The 19,480-nt window shown below is 50.0% G+C and overlaps 1 protein-coding gene across 17 annotated transcripts in view; it reads left to right on the forward strand.

Moving 5' to 3' along the window:
- Rgs6 (regulator of G protein signaling 6) overlaps positions 1-19,037 on the forward strand; it is a 509,370-nt gene extending 490,333 nt beyond the window's left edge. For 14 of the 17 annotated variants that reach the window (XM_060387814.1, XM_060387808.1, XM_060387807.1 and 11 more), the window contains 2 exons: positions 6,422-6,488; positions 14,996-19,037. In XM_060387814.1, the coding sequence (XP_060243797.1) occupies positions 6,422-6,488; positions 14,996-15,312 (384 nt within the window). In that variant the 3' untranslated portion in view covers positions 15,313-19,037. The remainder of the gene's footprint in view (positions 1-6,421; positions 6,489-14,995) is intronic. The other 3 variants (XM_060387817.1, XM_021653775.2, XM_060387815.1) reach the window with 2 other exon arrangements.
- Positions 19,038-19,480: the final 443 nt, after the last annotated feature.

Raw genomic sequence — 19,480 nt, forward strand, 5'->3', positions numbered from 1 at the left:
GACTCATGTCATAATATGTAGATGGGAAAAATTGAAGGTCTGCCTCCCCAGAGAAGCTTCAATGTATCCTGGGATTCCTCCATGCAGAGCAGCTACTGCCTAGCTGTGCAGTCCCTGGCAAATCACTAGCCCTCTCTGATCCCTACTGCCCCTCCCCCACCTTCCCTGTACAATAGCTTGGACTGGTTAATCTCCAGCATCCCTGTCCAGCTGGGGATGTTCTGCAGGTGTGTGCTTCCCTCCACACTAGGACTTCTGAGCTGTAGGAATCATTCCTAAGAATGAGAGAGGAGCTGCCATTTTGCCCCATTAACTACCTGATTCAGATGTGTCTGTCAGCCTTGGAGGTTGAGAGGCAAATAGTGGGTAGTCAGAAGTATTTACAAACCCTGACAGACATAAATAGGACTGAAGTCACAGGCTCCCTGTTTTACAGGACAGGCCCTTCAACAACCGGGGGGCTCACTCCTGTCCTGAGGAGCTGAAGGGCAGGGGGAGGTCACAGAGAACAGGGACTGGCACCATCTTGCCTTGCTAGCTCAGCAGCCCCACGCTTCGGGTCAGGAGGCCCAGTAGCCAAGTGTCAGAGGCAGGTTGTCCAGGTCAGCGGGGCAGTACAGTGGCCCCAGTGTTGCAGCTGCCGAATCTGGGTATCGTTCACTTCAAGACAAAGAATGAAGTGTGACCATCTGGGAGTCATCAGTGACACCCTGAGCCACAACACTTTCGGCTTCAGCGGGAGACCCTGGGCCTGTCACAGAACGCTCTTAGAGATGAGTAAGAGGGGAGACAATGATGTCACAGTTATGGTCAGTGCTAGGCAAAGTTTCCTCCAGTCTCTCTCCTCTTTCTGTTCTGGCCCACGGGAAGGGTGGTAAAGCATCCTGTCTGGAGCTATAAAAAAATGAAAATGTAGAAGCCTGTTTTTCATAAACTATAAAAAAGCAAAGCGACTGAACCAGCCCGGCTGCTGTTAGGCAGGGGAGACCCTGATCTCCCTATCAGGGTCTGGGAGCAGGGAGGGATTTGTTTTGTTTTGTTTAGTTCGATTCTATCTTTATATAGCGTTTCATTGTCATTTGGGGGCAATCCATCATCCCTAGGCCCTGCCCCCAGAACCCCATTTGTTACAACCGATGATTCAATCTGACAGCTGAAATCACCCGAAAATGCCCTGGACACCCAGTACCCATTTGGAGAAGAATCCTGTAGGTGGTTCAGCCTTGCGATACTGGACACTTTGGGATGGCTACTCCCTGCCTCCCTTCTCAGCCGCTACACCACTGTTCCTGACTTTCCCAGACCCCAGAGTACCATGCAGTCCACTGAAAATCCAAGTCCTCTGAGGCAGAAGGGCTCAGCTGTGTGTTTACAGCCACTGATTTCGATACAGATCTTACTCCTGCTAGTCTCCCGGAGAGGCGTTCTGGGGGAAGACTGTATGTACCAGGCAGGGATCTATTTTGAGAGGTCACCTGAGCTCTTTGCCATCTTGTTGCCTGCTGGCCACCCCATTCCCAAGCAAAGGAGAAATCGCTTTAGCAGTGAATGGGGCGGGGTGGGGGGAAGATTGTGGGATTTCAGTCTGTTTCCTGTCACAGTGCAGCCGCATGGGAACTGTGTGGGCTCCCTTTTGTACAGTGAGCAGGCAGAGGGTAAAGGTGAGCCAGGAGCATGCGCAGTAGGAGAGCCAGGCCGCTCAAGAAACTGTGCATGTCTCTTTAGGGAATAAATCTGCCCCATCCTGCCAGCAGGAGAGAGTGGAGAGCAGCAGCTTTCAGGCATTACCAGGCTTACAGGTCCTGGGACGAGGACAAGGCTGCTTACATTAAGGTCAAGGAAACTTGACTCTCTCTCTCTCTCTGTGATGTCCAAACTGGAGAGTGGAAAGAGAAGGGGGGAACTTGATATCAGAGGACCAGCAGGCTCAGCAATGAAACCCTCAGGGCTTCCCCCCACAAAATGAGCTGCTTTGAAAACAAGATGGTGGGTACTTTCCTTTGTCATAGCAGCTAGTGAATTTCCCAGGTTGCAATGGAGTTAGGAAAGCACAGCGTCCTAGAAGGAAAGCATAGCTATGTGTCTGTACACTGTAGGGACAGACTTTAGGATGCTGCTTAGAGGCAAATGGCTGCCTGGGACACTGAAGGAGAGAGGAGCAAGCTCAACACAGAGGGACTGTCAGTGCTGAGGTGCCTTTCCTAGAGCTAAGGAGAGAAGGGCGATTGAGGGGTTGTAAGGCAGCTCCCTATTGGGTGGAAAAATGAGACAGGGCCCAAACAGCAGTGGGGCGTCCATACTCCCTCATCATAGCCAAATCCTTGTGGCCCTAGCAACAACAGCACAGTCCAAAACAGGAGCAGGCCTCACTGACTTAACATTTGGCATGAACACTCCCTTCATCTTTTCCTGGGTGACCCTAATAATGACAACCCTTACTCTGGAGGAAAAAAAAAAATGTAAGAGGAAAAAAAATCTATTATTGGTGAGATTTCAACTCAAAGATTGAAAATAATGGCTACTCCTGCACACCTATCCTGTCCTCTGCAACTGTCATTTCTAAGTAGAGATTGTGATAACAGAACTGTAAAAGTTCAAAGGTCAGAGCCGTGCTCCCTGCCTTGTGGAGTACTTCCCGCCTTGAGGACTGCTCCCTGCTTTGTGCTGCTCTATGCATCTTGATACTAACCCTCTGTATCTTACCCAGGGTTTTGATAAGCCAGAAAAAGAAAAATCAGGAGAGAGAGACTGTGAAGGTCATGTCAAGGGACACAAGAGTACGTAGGGATGTTTAGCCTCAAGCAAACTTAATGATCATCTTTGCTTTCCGGAATCAGTGTCCCAAAGGGTAGAGTGGAACAGGTGGGCAGAAGACATGGGGAGGGCCATTCCACTGGAGGACACTCCGACAGCAGTAACTGGCAGCTCTTAGCAACTCCATGGCCGAGAGGATTGCAGCTGGGCCTTCCGCGCTGAATTCCTCAGCGTCTCCTAACTGGAATTCTGGGCCGCACTGAGTATTTCTTAAGGGCTCCTGCCATGTTTAATTTGGTGGTCTACAAGTTGTGGGAAATAAGGGGGGAGTTTGCTGAGACTGGAGGAGAGGGATTCAGAAGTCTGCCTTGGAAAAACAAGTAAACAACGGCACACAGGAAGCAGGGGAAACTCAAGAAGTGGAATTTATGACCTCCACACATCATCTGTGCTTCTCCCCTCCCCTGACCTCAACCATTTGCTGCTGTTGCTGCAGCTGAGCCCTGGGCAACAGGGCTCTCTTCCCTGCATGCCTGAAAGGAGGTCAACCAGTGAAGGACACAGACACTCGTTGGCACAGGGGGCTGGGCACAACGTGAAGCATAGAGCTTCCTGGCCTTGGTTTGGAAAAAAAATCATGGCTTGCCACAGTTCCCATTGGGATGGGTATTTTGCTGAAAGCAGAAAAGACGTTTGTCTTTTACCCAATGCTGCTGCAGATTCCAGGTAAAGTAGCTAACACCAGGCGCCTGACATGTCCCCAGGGGCTTCAGAGGAGAAAAGGGCTGCCCTCCCTGAACACCCCTCCTTCTGGGTCCCGTCTGGGGAACTTAGACCGGTCTCTGAGGAAGCCAAGAGAACGGCTTGCATGTCACATTCTTTCCAGCTGTCCTAAGAGCCAACCAGGTTGCAGATGACACTCCCACCTCTCAGGCTCCACCAGGGACTGCTTTCAACTCATCCTGGGATTGTGTAATTATGGTGATTACAGCTCATGGCTTTTTTCCTCTCTTCATCTTTTGCTTTCAAATTCAGTCGAGGCCCCTCATTAAACATGGCAATCCTAGTAAAGTCAGCGAAGTTTTAACAAGACTTTTTTTTTTTTTTAACAGAAGAAAGCTCAGACAGAGTTAGCGGTTGTGATCTCTCAGACATTCCTTAAAACTCCCCCATCAAGAACAGCTGGCGGCCTTGGCCTAGGAGGCATGGGGCAAGGAGATTCAGGAACCCAGGGGCACCTGGATTTATCCCCATGCCTCTGACCTTCATCTCTTCCACACAAAAAAAGTAGGATGTCATAGAACCTCCATGTCTTGTGGGACACACAGACTGTCCAGCAAGAAGCAAAAACACAACCCCGCAGTCTACAGAAAAAGCAGCAGGCAGAAATTTGTTCTGGATGGTGCTCTAAGATTCTAGAGCATCCGTAAAGAATCTGTAAAAGAGGCAGCCATTATCCAATGTGGGTGATCATGACCGGAGGTCATAATGTCAGTGGAGGTTTTCTTGGTAATGATATAGAGCCTCAGACCCCATCATTTGCTAGTCCTCAATCATAGCTTTCCTGATCTAATTCCTAGGTCTGTAGGACATCATGAGAAAGACCACCAAGAAGTATGGGTTGGGTGGATGCCACCAGAGCCGCTGCTGACCTGCCCTTTGGTAGCTTTCTCCAGGTTTAGTGTCAGGTTGCCTTTATGACCATGATCTCCAAAGACTACAAGGAGTGACTGGTGAAGTACATCTTGCCAGCAGGAGTGTGTCTTTGAGTGGCCCTTGGCTGGTCCCTCTTACTGGCTTCTCTGAACCTTCCAGCCTGCTCCTGTTCCTAGCCAGTTCCCTAACTAGAGAATGGAGCTGGGTTGTGACTAAGCTTCACCAGCTATCTAGAACCGAATGTCAAAAGCTCAGCTACAGCGTGTCCCTACCTGCATTGTCATCCGATCACAGATGACCTGCTTGTCCTGTCCCCCACCCTCACCCCTGAGAGCCATGTCCATTTAGAACTCACAGGAATAGAGAAGGAAGTGAGTCAAAGGCAGACAGCCGAAATGGAATCCCCACTCACTTGCTCTCCCTGATCTTGGTGTAAGAGCCTGGAAAAGTCACTCATGGGCATGAAGGGTAAAACAAACCCTGCCCCACAGAGCAGAGATCAGCTTTAAATGAGAATATGATAGCGACAGCTGTCATTTCTTGAGAACTCATGGTGTTAACCCCACCTTGCCAGGCATGGCCTGTGATGGACTTTGGCTCTCCTCCAGCTCTACCCATGAGTTGGATGAGTCTGAGAAGATCCTCTAAGCCTCAGTTTTTTTTCCCAACATAAAACAGAGAGAATAGTGAATGAGGAAGTGTAAATTTTACATATAACACACTGTCTGTAGCCTATGTATTTGACAACTATTTAGTATCGTTTGTCATGAAACACACCCTCAGTTCTCCATTTACTATCTTATGTCATTTGTAAGAGTATTCTGTGGGGTAGGTGTCTCTATTGATTTCCTAGTTCAGTGGGTATAAGTGACACTATGTGCAAGGTTCTCTTACTATAGTGGCTGGCATAACAGCTCAGTGTATAGTAGCCATTGTAACTGGCCTGCTTTAAAGTTAACTCAGTTCCTCCACTCTCCTTGGGAATGGAGAGGGTCTGTGGTGCCCAGGAGGCCAGCCTCTGGCACATGCCTATTTCTTGTGGCTCTTAAGGACTTCCTAGGAAGCCTTGGAGCTGTGAGTCTTGTCAATCCAAGAGATGGCAAGGGCCACAGGCAAAAATGTTGTCTGTATTACCAAGATCTGGCCCCTGGGCTCCCACGGAGACCCAGGACTTTAAGGTGCCTCCTTCCTCCAGACACAGACGGGGACTGGCTTTGTCCGCAAGAAGCATGTAAAACCCAGTCCTCCAAGCCTAACCCTCATGCAACAGAGCCCGCACTTCTAGGGCAAACCACGCCTAAGCTATTTGCCTGCCTGGAGCCACCCTCAACAACACAACCTCACCAAGGCCGGTTGCTCCATCTGCCAGATAAACAGAGGTTTCTATTTTTTAAGCCCTTATTACACAGCCAGGCTGTTAGAAGGCTCAGAAGCACGTGGCAGGAAATGTTCTAAAGCATATCTGTAAACCAGGTCCCTGGGGTGTGGGCTCTTACAACTTGTACCACTGGTAGAAACGGGGGTAACACAAATGGATTTTCCTGAGGAGGATTTGGTGGGGTATTTTTTTGTCATATATATGCATATACATATATATGTGTGTGTATATGCAAATGCTTCAAGTTTGCACCTTAGTCAAAGGTTGGCATGGCTGGGAGCTGATATAAAAATCTCTGCCATTAACCTCATAGCTGCTTATGTATCTTGCATGAGATCCTTATGCGAATGCCCTCCCTGCGAGCACGCACGTATGTGTCCACGCTGTATGTGCGTGTGCACAGGTGTGTACGCTGGTGCATGGGCCGCCTTTCTGACACACACCTAGGTGTTCGGTATATGGTTCATGTGTCACCATATGCTGCAGGCCTGCATGCATGTGTACAGGAGCTGCATGACTGTCATGGCTGTCTGTGTGTCTGGGCAGGGGCTCCTCCTCTAAAGCCACGGGTCTTCACGGTTTCAGCTGGATAAGTTCTTCTTCACTTCCCTTCCCCCAAACACAATTGCCTAGTGCTGCTGGCGCAGAGTCAGAATGGCCGCCGCGTTTCACCCCCGAGGTGGCTTCCTTCCAGCAGTGGGTGAGTGATCCCAGTGACTGTATTCTCTCTAACCTTGGGGATCCTTCTGCATAGACAGCTTCCCAGGCCAGCAGGAATGGCCTGTCTGTCTGTCTGTCTGTCTGACCACTGCTCCTGTTCTCGTGTATTGATCCCATAAACACAGCCAGTGGCACCCATTTCTTGGTATTCCTGTTTTGGGAATCAGTGGTTCTTTTTCTTCCTAAGGAACAAGGAACTGGGCATGCCAGAGATGCTGCCAATGTGAATCCTTTGTCCTGGAGTCAATGCCTAAATACTGTCCTAGCTGTGGACCCCATAGTTTGTGTCTCGGGGTACCTACTTCCTAACAGCTTTGTAGGTGTTTTCAATCCCGATTGTGGTGTCCTTAGGTTTCCTCTCCCAGATTAAGCTTTCAGAACCCTTCCTTTGCAAGCCCAGGACTGAATCCTCAGGAAAGCCCAAGCCCTCACATTCCTACATAAGAAAAGAGTCTGCAGGGAAAGACAAGTAGGAAGGTTCTCTGAAACCAGGAATCCCAGTGGCCCAAGGCCCTATCCAGGTGGCTCTTGAGCATGCTAACCTGTTCCTTTCCAGCTTTAGGATGCCCAGATGCCCGTCCCATAAAATGCTGAGCCTCAGTCAATGTGGTAGAGAGGTGAGGGGAACACAGCCTTCTTTTTTCATATGCCTCGGAGGTAGACGCGGGTGTTCATGAAGTATTCTGCTTTGGGTGGGCAGAGGGCAAGGGGTAAATCAGGAAGCTGACTTCCTGCCCACTAGGCTCTGTTACAGCAGCTGTCTTAGGTTAGGGACACCAGCCAGTGTGCCTGTATGTGTGTTTGCAGGAGAAAAGTGCCTTTAGGCAGATGGCATTGAGGTCTTCACGGATCCCCAGGAGAATCTCATACTGCCAAGCAAGTGACTTCTGCTGCCTTGTCCATGACATCAATTTGTTAGTTTTAGCTGTACACACCCCATAGTCACAGTCAAGGGTTACTTGAACTTCCCTATTAGAAAAAGAGGAGCGTCCAGTTGTTGCCAATAGCAATACCGTCTTGTGCCTGTTTCCTTGAGTCTTTGGCCTTTGCCAAATTTGGAGTAAACCAGAGCTTCAATCCCTGTGTACATTTTGGGAGGAGGAGCAGAGAAGCATGAGGCAGACATTGTGCAGGCCCCAGGCAGGTATGAGATGCTGAGGGGCTTCGCAAGCAAGATGCCCCCTCCCTGCCCCTCCTGAGACCACCAAGAAGCTCTTGCAAGCTAACGGTGGAAAGGGCGGGTTGTTCCACTAGAGTAAGAGGCGGGAGGCCCTGCAGTCTGGGGTGAGGGGAGCAGTTTCCACTGCAGAAGAGGTGGAGCAGCAGGGGAGACTGAAATGCACGGCTTGGAAAGGAGACGAGGGAGTCCATGTCTGGGCATCTTGCCACCAGTACAGGGCTCAGCTGCTGAGCTCTCCTCTCCTGGCATCCCCGCCTGGTTCCAGATTAGTCTCTGCGCAGCTGAAGGGACAAGGAAGAAGGCCTCCCATGGCTCACCCAAACTGACAGGCAAAGGTTAGCTCTGCAAAGATACCCTAAGTGATGATTTTGATGAGAGGCAGGAACCAGAGTTTATGGACACCATCCAGGGAGGGTTCCCGAGCCTATCAGGGACACCCCAAATTGGCCACTCAGTCTACAATGACGTGAAACGGGGTCATTTCTAAAGGGAGTGAGTTGACTCTGCCTGGCCCCCCACCCCCACCCCTTAGAAAAGCCACTGTCACATCTGCTTCTGTCCTTCTTGAGGTCACTACAAGAGAGCGTGAAGGCACAGAATGGCAAACACAATGATGGTTTCATCTGGTGTGTCCAGCCACCACTGCTGTAAATCGATACGCACCAAGCCATGCCCGCCTGCACCCCAGCCCAGTTCAGGAGCCAAAGGCACCTTTCACCAGGCTTGCCAGTCAACAAGAGATACCTCCCCTGTCACGGAACTCCCAAGTCTAGAAAGTAGGAGCCCCTAGCAGAACAGAAAGTGTTTGAGATGGGCTCAAGTATATTCAAGGAAGAACATCCCGTACTGCCCAGGAAGCTGGTGCAATTTAAGTGTGGAGGAGGGTTTAGTACCCGAGTGTTCCCACCTACCTCCTCCCCTGAGAGCCACGGCCATGTGCCAAGTAGATGAAGTAGTTCGTGGGGCCCATCACCTTGGCTCTGTCACTGTGTGGCTGTCTGCTCCCAGTCAAACTTCTCCAGCTCTGCTGGAGTCTGTTTCCTCATTCATTACATAATAGATAATAAAGAAATACCTAAGAAATAAAGAAATACCTAAGAAATACCTAACTTGTGGGCATTTGTCCAAGTGTCTGTCAAATGCCTAGATGTCTGAACTTTTACCATCGGAGACAGCTGTCATTGACTGTCTAATAATGCAGGTCCCTCGTGATTGAACCAGCTCCACGCTGTCTCCATCAAGCCCTGGGCGACTGGGAAAGCATGCTTGCAAAGAGAGCTACATGAGCTATGGATGCTGCCTAGTGGGCGAAGAATTAGAAATTCCGAGAGAAAGGCCCTGGAAGATCAAGAGATAGGTTGGCCCATTTGTATTCACCCAGCTCCAGCGAGGGTGGCTGGCAGCACGCCTTTCCTGAACTCAAATTTCAAACAAACAAACAAACAAACAACAAAAAAAAAAACAAAGGAAAATTACCAGTATGTGTGTTAACATGAGGGGTCTGAACCTGAAAACGCTCCAGTGTTCAGACAATAAGACTACTGAACAGATTTCATAGTCCCATCTCTAAACAGGCACCCAGCAACACCCACCCCTCACACCACCACACATGGCACAGAGGGCGGTTTTCATGGTTTGTATTTTGAATGTGTTTACCCCAAAAAACAGATTCAGGATCACATCCACCTAAATATATACTAATTTTTCCAGCTAGAAGTTCCTGTTGCTAGTCTGAGTCTCTCCTACCCCTGTCGGTTCTTAGGGGGTTGTTTTGGTTTTGGTTTTGAGTGTTGTTTTATCTTTGTGATATGCCTCCTTGTGGAGTACTCAAATAGAAAGAATATTTTTTTAAAAAATTAAAATGCCCTTCAACTCCAGAGCAAGATCAAAAAGCTCAGTGAGAGCCTTGGAGGAAGCAGCCCCCAGGACTGAGTATCGCCACAGGGCTCCTGCCCGCCTGACTCCCTGTGGCACGGAGGAACAGTCTAGAAATGCCCTCTTCCTGCCAGCGCCGCTCTGGCCGGCCCCACTGTGGAAGCAGCCCAGGCTGCCCTTCGCATGTCCCATTACCCGTGCTTCCATCTTGCCTTACAAAGTCAGGAACAGGCTGAGAAAAGACAAGTACTTGCCGGTGCTTTGAAATTATTCTAAGTACGAGATGGAACTTCTGCCACCCCCCTGCCAGAAGTTCTCAGATGCTTGAACCATCTCAAGAAGTGACCCTGTCCCCCTCTACTGTCAAATATCATTGGGAAAGGAGATTAGAAATCTCCCATGAGGAATCATGGGATTCCTCATGCTTTCTATCCAAACCATTCCTCGGTGGGGGGGAAGCACCAAGTGTTCTAATGCCCAGGGAAAGACAGACCAGATGAAGTGAGACACACCCTCTGTTTCCCTCCCCCATCCCCCGAGCTGCCAAACCCTAACCAGGCCTCTGTCTTTGCTTCTGGCTCATGGGTTTCTTGACCCATCCAGCCCCGAGCCCGAGCCTGTAATTCTACATGCACACATCAAGTGAACTTGAGCATCGTCAATCCATAGATGACCTTCACGCTCCTCGAAAGGACAGCCTATCTCTGAGTCGGTGTGCCCGATTCGGCAGACCACCGCTTCTCATTAGCAAGGGTGAAAAAGGCCTGAACCGAGGGGTTCAGCTGGAGTCAATGGAAGCTAGAAATAGCACCCCACAGCAGTCCTGCCCAGAGGAATCTGAGTTTCTCCCAGGTAGGAGAGGGGAGCATTCTGTTTCTAGAAAGGGGAAGATGGACCCAGCAACTAACAAAGAAAAAGGAGTAGGAACTCCAAGGCAGTGATGAGACAGCTGGGCTTTTTTTTCCCCCTCTCCCTAATCTTATTTCTTGTGTTTTCTCCCTTGAATTATGATTGCGTATGATAAAGTGCACAGATCGGAAATACAGGGTTCAATGAATTTGACAAATGCATATTCCCATGTAACCTAGAACCCATCACTCTACAAAGATCCTTGTGCCCTTTTCCTTCCAGTGCCACTCCTTTCTCCCAGGGGCAGACAAACCCCACCATAGCCTAGATTTTGACTTGATATGTACTGCAGACTTCAACTCTAGTCTTACAGCATCTGAGACAATCAGCCAGGGATGCCTATCAGCTCAAATGTCCATATTCCTTATATTAAAAGGCTACCTCCCGCTAGTGATTTTCCCGGCTTTCCCCCAGTATGCCCTCCAAGCCCCAGGGTTTCCCTCTGAGCCACAGCCCTTCTCTCAACCAATGCGTTTCTTAGCCTCTATCTCCCAGGTAAGTAAGTGGCAAAAGTTCTTGGTTACAGGGTCATGCATGCTTTGTTGGGTACCATCTAGAAGTGTGATGCCCAGAGCCTCGGCATGTCCAGCAGCATGTTGATTCTTCCTCTAGCTCTGCACAAAAGGAGCTACGCCTTTTGTGCATTTTCTTCCAGAAACAAAGGATCCCATAACACCTTCTGCCGGGCTTCTAGCCATGAGGGCCACAGAGCTGAAATCACTGGAGGCAGGGGGCTGGACGTGAGGGTGTTTGTGAACCAAGCATCAACTCCCTGGTCCAGGAAATTTAAGCATCCAAAATTCTCCTGGGTTACAGTTTGCCAAGTGTGTGGAAGGTGAAAGGTGCTTTGTCTGTGTGCAAAGCTTTGCTGTCTCTGGAATGTACCTTCCACAGTTCGGTTCTTAATCATTGCACATTTTTTCTCATTTGGACAAAGGCTGCCTGCTAATAGCATTTTCAAACATTCTCTGCTGCTTTGCTCGGCTACGCCAAGGCCTCAGGCTGAGCTGGCTGCTGTTCTCTGGCACTACCATCCAATCCCAACTGACTGACACTGAGGAACATCACACATTTATACCCCCAAAACCCTGCTGCCTCTGTAACTGCAGGTGCCAAGCATGGGCAAAATAGCCACTCCCCTTCCTTCAGAAACATCCACACTGGAGGCAGGGATGGGAGAAAAGTACAGGGTGAAGAGAGCCCTAGAGGGTACACAAGAGGGCCCTCCTGTCTCTGGGTAGAGCACGGGCCTGCCGCAGCCTGCAAGCCCACTGGGCACAGCCTCTGGAGCAGCTTACCTCAGAACAGACAGCTTCGCCTCTAGGATTTCGCTTTGATCCCCGAACACCACAGGAGTCTCTGCTCTTCAGAAGGCAGGCTGCTGCTGAGCCAGGAAGAAATCTCACAATTTTTTCCCCCAAAGCTCCCTTAGCCAGGCATCCAGCCTTGCCTGCTTCCTATGCAATTAACTTCCTTGCAGCCCAATAGCCCAGCCTCGCTCACTGGGGCGATGGTGTGGCAAGGTTTGGATGGCAACTAGACCATCTCAGCTGAGCAGGGTTCTTTCCAAGCTACCCCCGAAACCCTCCTGACCTCCATCTTTTAGTATCAGAACTGGCATGTGGTACATGTGTGAGCTCGGCAGTAAGAGAGGGACCAAAAGGCCACGAAGCGCCACCTGGATGCTCAAAGGCTGGAACTCATCCCAGAGGCAGATCCTGGGCTGATTAGCTTCATCTCTGAAGCCCCCAGAAATGAGAGAAGTGAGGAGAAGGGGAGGGGAGCACCATTTGCGCACTGGCCACAGGTCCTTGGAGCCAGAGCTATGAGGCTGAGTTCTTGGCAGGAAGAGATTAATTATCGCCTCCGGATCCAGCCAGGCTCTTTCTGTGGAGCTGGGAAAGGTGAAGGGTGGGGGTGCCTCGGGGCTAAAATCACTCAGAACAATCTTTCAGGAGAAAAAAGCCTCCAGCCTACCTCAACCCACAGCCCCTGTGCAAGCAAAATGACCTCACTAATGAAGATAGAACTATAATGAGGTTTTTGGGCAACTGGTAAACCTTACCTTCTTTTGTCTTTGAGCTTTTAACACACGTTTTTATTCAGCTTCAGTGATTTTTTTTTTCACGTGTGCCAGCTAACTCGGAGCCATGTACAGCAACTCAGACATGGATATCCGAGTATACAATGTTTAATTTGTGGCTCTGGTAGAGGAAGGATGGAAGAGGGAGTGAAGGCAGATGAAGTGTGTGGCCACTGCAGCAATGGGCCGCACCTTGCATGGGACCAGGGGCAGGTGACAGGAAGTCTTGCCGTCATCCCAGAAGGCCCTTAGGCGCAAGTCTATACACAGTCCTACAATTCTTGCCTCTATGCCTACACTGAGAAGGTGCATTCCCAGATGACAAATGTTCCCTGTGAGAAAGGACGCCCTGGAGAGTGAGAGCTAGGCCGGGATGGAGGTCTCGGAAGCTAGTTTCTATCCTTTACGGACACCAGTGGTATTGTCCCGACGTAAAATGACTGGCTGTCCTCTTAGTGATTCTCAGACTGACATAGGATGGGCTGGGGAGATGGCTAGACACAAAGAACACTTGCCACACAAGCATGAGATGCCGAGTTTCATGCTCAATACCTATTTAAAAAGCTGAGTGTGGCTGTAGTCCCAGCACCAGGGATGGACAGAGGTAGGCTCCTGGTGTTCCCTGGCTAGCCTAGGATACTCGGCCGATGAGAAACTTTCCCCCCAAAACCAAGGGGGACAAGTGTTCCCTTGGAAATAACACCTGAGGTTGTCCTCTGACCTCCACATACACCTACATGGGCATGGCCAGACAGACAGACAGACAAACACACACACACACACACACACACACATGCTGACACAAAACCCTCAAGGATTTTTTTTTTAAGCTGACTGAAAAATCTTTAGCCTAGTATAAACATAGCTTGCTGCAGGCTGAGTTTAGTGTATCTGAAGACTGAGATAAGGTTGTTGATGTGGAAGATTGTGTGTGTGTGTGTGTGTGTGTTTGCATGTGTGATTTTTTTTTTTTTAAGACGGAAGAAGTAAAGGAAGAGAAAGGGGGAAAAAAAAGAATGGGAGCAGGTACACTTTCTGACAGCTCCTAGGGACAATTGCATTTCTGGACAAGCCTTCATCCATGCCAGCTAGGTCAACTGTGTCCTTCCATGGAGAGCTAAGCCAGATGACAGACAGCCCTGTCCCCGGCCAGCTCCAAGCTCTTGTCCTTTTATTAGATCTGCCCATTATCCATCAATTCATCAATCAGCAGGTTTATTGAGTACCCTACTAGGCTTCACCAACCGGATCGATTCTTTTTAATTACATCCAGCTTACACACAGTCGAGCCCAGTAAACAAAACGAGCCCCCCACACCCCACTTGGAAATGAGCATGAGGAACGGCTGGCCTGTGCCCTCACACTGCCAGACTCCTCCGTCCCTCCTGATCGGGGATCATCTGCTACCCTCTGCAGATGGTGATGGTGTCGCTGACCCACTGTCAATAGCAGGATGGGCCTTCGGTGTTTTCCCAGACATGGGGATCAATCTGCTTGGGTCCAGCCACCCTCTCCTCTAACACCCATGTCCAGTAATATGAAAGGAGGTGCAGGGGACGAGTAGAAACCATGTGAAGGGAACTAAGCAGAAGTGACCGACCCTCATTCATCCTTGTGTCTCCTCCATCTGTCCAGTACTGAATTCCCACCCAGATCATACACTCCTCAACCACTCCTCCGGAGCATGGACACAACTGGACAGTCCCGGGACCTCTGTACCTCACGGACCAGGCCTCATGGTCCTGTTTAGTCTTTGATTCTGAGAATGATGGCCACATAGGATTTAAGGGAAGAGTTCACAGACTTCCTGGTTCAGTCCTCACACTTGGTCACTGGGCGCTTTGACCCGTGGCAGGAGTACACACCTCCAGGGGCTGCAGAGAACAGTGAAGGTCCCAGTCATGTTCACAGTCACAACTAGAGCCAGGAATCCCCAAATCCTCTGGGTCATGCCTTCATTTCAAGTAGGATCCATGGTTTTCCGAATTCCCACGGCTTATTAATTCCTTGATTTCTAATCGCCCAGATCCGTACTCATCGTCTGTTTGTGTCAAACCACCCTTCTTGACCTCACCCTTGCCCAGGTTACCTTTTCCTTCCATACTTAAAATCAAATTCCAGGGCAGCCCACAGGCCATCAAAGGATCTGAGGGCTTTAATGCCTAGGCCGTGGTAAGTAAAACTTCCATACCCCACCCAGCAAGAGCACTAGCCACACACAGTCACTCCCTTAACCTGCCTCAAGTCCGATTCTTCTCAGTTGTCCTTGGCTGGGGCTTCCATCCATAGAGAGTCCCTTTCAGCAAGGTCAGCTGAGGTGGGTGGTCGATCTGTTGGGCAGAGTGACTCCTGCAACAATTAACTCACCTGTTTGGCTCTCTGTCTGTCCCCTCTGTGTGTCTGCACACCTGTGTGTGCTCTCTGTCGGCTCTCTCTGCAGGGAAAGTCGCTAGCGGGCAAGCGCCTCACGGGCCTGACGCAGTCCTCCTGACCGCCCCCCGCCCAAGGGCCAGGGCCCGGGCCGGCAGAGAACCCGGGCAGGCGACGCTCAACATCCAACGACAGGACTTCCTTGCGGGGAGATTTGGTCACTGTGAAGGAAAAAGAGTGAGGGCCACTGAGGGCAATGGTGGAGAGCTATGGCGGGCGAATGGGGAGATCAGAGAGAAGGAATCCACGGTGCCAGGCCAGCTGGGGGAGGCCCGTTTAGAGCCTCTCTCTCTCGTACCACCATGCACCAATGTTAATTCTCTCTAAGGGTCCATTTCTAACTTGGTCGGAGAATGTCTCCTGGGGTTTCTGTCTGACTGTCACTTGAGATGTTAACCTCACCTGTCCAGTAGTCTGGGGAATCATGCCTTCCAGCGAACTTCAGAGGGACGAGTGGACCCTGGGCACATAGTATTAAGCACCACCTCCCTGCTCTCTCTGAGACACTCACAGTGCTCACTGCCACATGCCTCGCCCCCATGGGTGGCCACCCAGGTGTCTGGGTGGGTGGCAGACACTGCTTTCACATAAAATGTCAAAAATCACACCTTCGGCACCAATGGCACTTCAAGTTCTTTTCACCCTCTCTCAGACAGCTTTTTAGAGGAGTCTCCACAGGGTGTGGTGGCCACCCTCAGGTCCCATCGAATGCCCAAGGCTCCAGAGCTTGAAGCGGCACCAGTGCAGCTAATGGAATATGTTTGTTTAGTCACTGAAAGCTCTGGTAACATTCTCTCTCTAAAATATTATTACTTCGTGGCTTCTAATTTTTGCCCCTTGGTTTGTTCCCTTGTGGTTTTTTTTACTCAAAATAAACATGGCCATGAACTCAGGAGCCATTGGGCTTCTCCCCCACTGGTAGCCCAAGATGAAAGTTTCTGGAGGTGGATGGATTGCAGGGATGGCATTTGGTGGTGATCCTATCAGGCCTGGCCAGACTCTCACTGGTTTAGAGCTCAGTTATTCCTGAAGCTAAAATACAATATGCAATGGCGGGTCCGTGCCAGAGCCACACAATTCCCTTCCCAACCTTCTTCTGAGGGCCTAGCCAAAGCACTCTCTTGAACGTAGCCCATCATCTAGGAAAAAGCAAAATGCTTAAGCACTTACAGAAGATCTTCCGTGTTCTTCCTGAGTGTCAGAATTACCATTTGCCAACCTGGCTGTGAAGTCTTGCACCTAAAGGCCGCACCATTGTCCTTGTTGTTGTGATTGTGCTCACCATGAGCCCTCAGACACAGCTGTATTAAGCAACATGCTTTAAAATTCAACACCTGTTAGGTTGGCCCTGTCTTTGATCTATTTTTGCCATAAGTGAAAATTCCCCCTTGAGAGTATGTTAAGCAGAGAAGGGAAAGGAAGGGAAGGAGGGAGGGAGGAGGGAGGGAGGTTGGGAGGGAGGGAGGGAGGAAGGAAGGAAGGAAGGAGGGAAGGAAGGAAGGAAGGAAGGAGGGAAGCACTGCTTAAGTAAGGAAATTCACCAGCTGGTGACCAAAGGCCCAAGTATTTGTTCGGTCTCAGCCTTCTGGGTGTATCATGTGACTCCTCTGCCCAGCTTCCACCTACAAAGCCTGTCCATACTTGCTTCTACACAACCCCAGGTTCACCAGCCTTGGGAGTCCATCACAGGGGATCCTCCACAGCACTTAGAATCCTCCTTAAAAGATCCTCGGCCAACACCTCTGTTTTCCCATTCAGTTCTCTTCTTGAGATACGGTGGGATTTAGAGGGCATCTCAGAAGGTGACTGCAAATGGCCAGACTCTCCCACTGAGCCTGGCTCTTTGCATATACTAGGTAACCCACATAAGTAGTGAGTGAAAGAAATGAAGCCACAACCCAAGTTATGGGGTCTTCCAGCTCTTCCTCTCTAGCTCCATTAAAAAAAAAAAAATACTCCTCTACATAGAACCCTCCAGTTTCTGAACAAAATTATAGCCCAAGTTCATCTTCATCCAGCATTGCTCAAAGGAAATTCCCCCATCAAAGGACCCTAGGCTGTGCTGACACCAAGACATCTAATACTCTCAAACAATGGGTGCATCTGTGCCCTCAGTCACCCAGGACAAGGATTCTGGATGCCTCCTGTACCTTCCATAGACTGCTGAATACATTCTAAGCCAGGCTGCAGCCTGGATAGGGCAGACTTCTTGGCTGTGGCTTCTGTGTCCTTTTCTGCCCCAGTTCTTGTCTGCTGTTTCTGCACCACCCCGACCTGAGAACTGGCCTCACTCTGCAGGTCCTCACCCAGAGCCAGGTAAACACTAGTCCTGAGATGGGAACAGGAGGCGTGCTTCTAAACATGTCCCCTAGGGTACAGAGGAGGGGAGGGTCAGCAGGCTTAGTAGAACCAAGGATAGGCACTTTAGATGCATGCAAGCCTGGAGCAATCTACTCTCACCCCCAACCTCACAACTGGGGTGAGCTCAGGTAGGGGTCCACTGGGACATGTGCCTCAGTAGATCAGGCAAGGAGCAGAGAAAAGAAAGTAGAACAAAGTTGCTCCGTCCAAGTTGACCGGTCCAAGTCACAAGTGACAAGCAACCTTGTCACTCAAGGTTATAATGCAAAGATTAGAAAAGTTGGATCTCAGACAGCTTCCCTTTTGGCCTGATGCACACAGACAAAAATCGAGATGTTTGGTAATCGTTCTTCAACAGAGCAGATTCCTCTGCCCTGTTCTGCCTCCTAGCTGGGCTCTCCTAGCTCAGTGTGGTCTCTGAGATGAGAATCTACCCCATGACGGCTTGTGGAGCAAATATCATTTTGGCGGTCCCCCAGTCTTACCACACGAGACACCCACGGCCCAGTCAGGGAAACAGAAGCTGAAATAAGCTTTCCCTGCCTGGGAAGGGTGCAGCTGGGAGATTGTACAACTAAATACTCGGCAGCTCCCAGAGACCAGACTGACCTAGGTAGCCAAGAGAAACAGCCTGCCATTTTAGAAAGGGGCTTGCCAGTTTCATTTCCCTGGCAAGCTGCTGCTGTGCCCCAGAAATAAAGGGAGGCCCAACTGCCAGTGCAGGTAGTTAAAGTCTACTCCAGGCTTGCCTACTGCTTAGTAGCCAGGTGTCAGGCCAATATCCAGGAAGGGCCTCTTACAATGCTCAGTTGCTGCTTGGACTAGCCAACTATATGGGACGTGCCCAGCAGGATTCCTGGGATGTTCAAACTACCTCACCAACAGGACACAGAACCAGGAGCCTGGACCCTTGCTTGTTGTGGAAGTTGGTGTTTTTGTTTTTGTTTTTTTTCTGAAATGTGCCCTCCTGTTCTGTTCTGCATGTGTGGGCTTCAGAAGACAGCACCAAGAAGCCTTCCCAGAATGGGGGAAGGATAGAGAGCTTGAGGGCTGTTCATCTTTGGGCCCTGGAGAATTTCCTGGAGGAAAATGTTCCAGCAAGTTCCGGGAACTGGGAAGCCCAGGTCTGGGGAGAGATAATGTGTCACCAGCCTCTAAAAGGACCTAGCTGAGATGAATATGTGGCAAAGACCATGAGATAGTTGAATAGTGGTCAAATAAATTGCTAGTAACTCATCACCAGACCCTCTGAAAGAGGCCTGTGCTCATGTAACTATGGCAACAGCAGATGCCAGCAACCTACTCATTAGTGCCACCCAGTGATAAGGCCTCCCCCTGGGCAAGATCCAGGGGCCATCAAGTAGCAAAGTAGCAAATGTAGCAATAAGGGGCCTTGGACCCTGAGGTGGCAGGATCCAAATAGCAGGGGCTCAGCCTTCCCCAAGCCTCAGAGATGGGGGCAGAGCCAGCTGCCATCAGCTGCATGGGGTTAGGGAGCCCTGCCCACACCACGGGTCCCTGTCCTATAGCCTTTGACCATTCACCGCATGATCACAGACACGTTGGAATGGCCTCCTCATAGTGCATGTGGTTCTCATTAGTTTATTTTTCTGGAATTTGGGGACTGGACCCCAGGACCAAACAATGCTGGAAACGGTCTAAAAATAAACAACTACTTGAACCTACTAAAATCCAGTTAACTATGTGTGTTTTTTTTGGTGTGGGGGTTCTTTGGGTAGGATGTACCTCTGGAACAAAAAAAAAAAAAAAAAAAAAACTCTCCCCACTGTCTCCTCTGCCTCATCACTACCCCCCCCATCCACGTGTGTCTTCTGTTTCCTTCTCCCAAGGACAGCAAAGCAAGAGAGAAAAAGCAGATCATCCCAGTAGCTTGAGATGTCACCAAGAGGCTGCAACCATTGACTCTGCCGGGGTACCTTTGTCTGGGTGGTCACTTGGCCCTGATGTCTCTATTTGGGAGTGACCCAGGGACCACTCTGATATCCTCTTAAATAAAGTCCCAGGACTGAAGTCTGCTGCACTACAGATCACTCCTTCGAGGGAGTCTTGGTTTCCTGAGTGACAGACAATCTCATTTCCCCACTACTGCCAAAGCAGCAGGACTCCGGGAGCC

Source organism: Meriones unguiculatus, chromosome 7 (genome assembly GCF_030254825.1).
Source record: "Meriones unguiculatus strain TT.TT164.6M chromosome 7, Bangor_MerUng_6.1, whole genome shotgun sequence".
Taxonomy (NCBI): Eukaryota; Metazoa; Chordata; class Mammalia; order Rodentia; family Muridae; genus Meriones; species Meriones unguiculatus.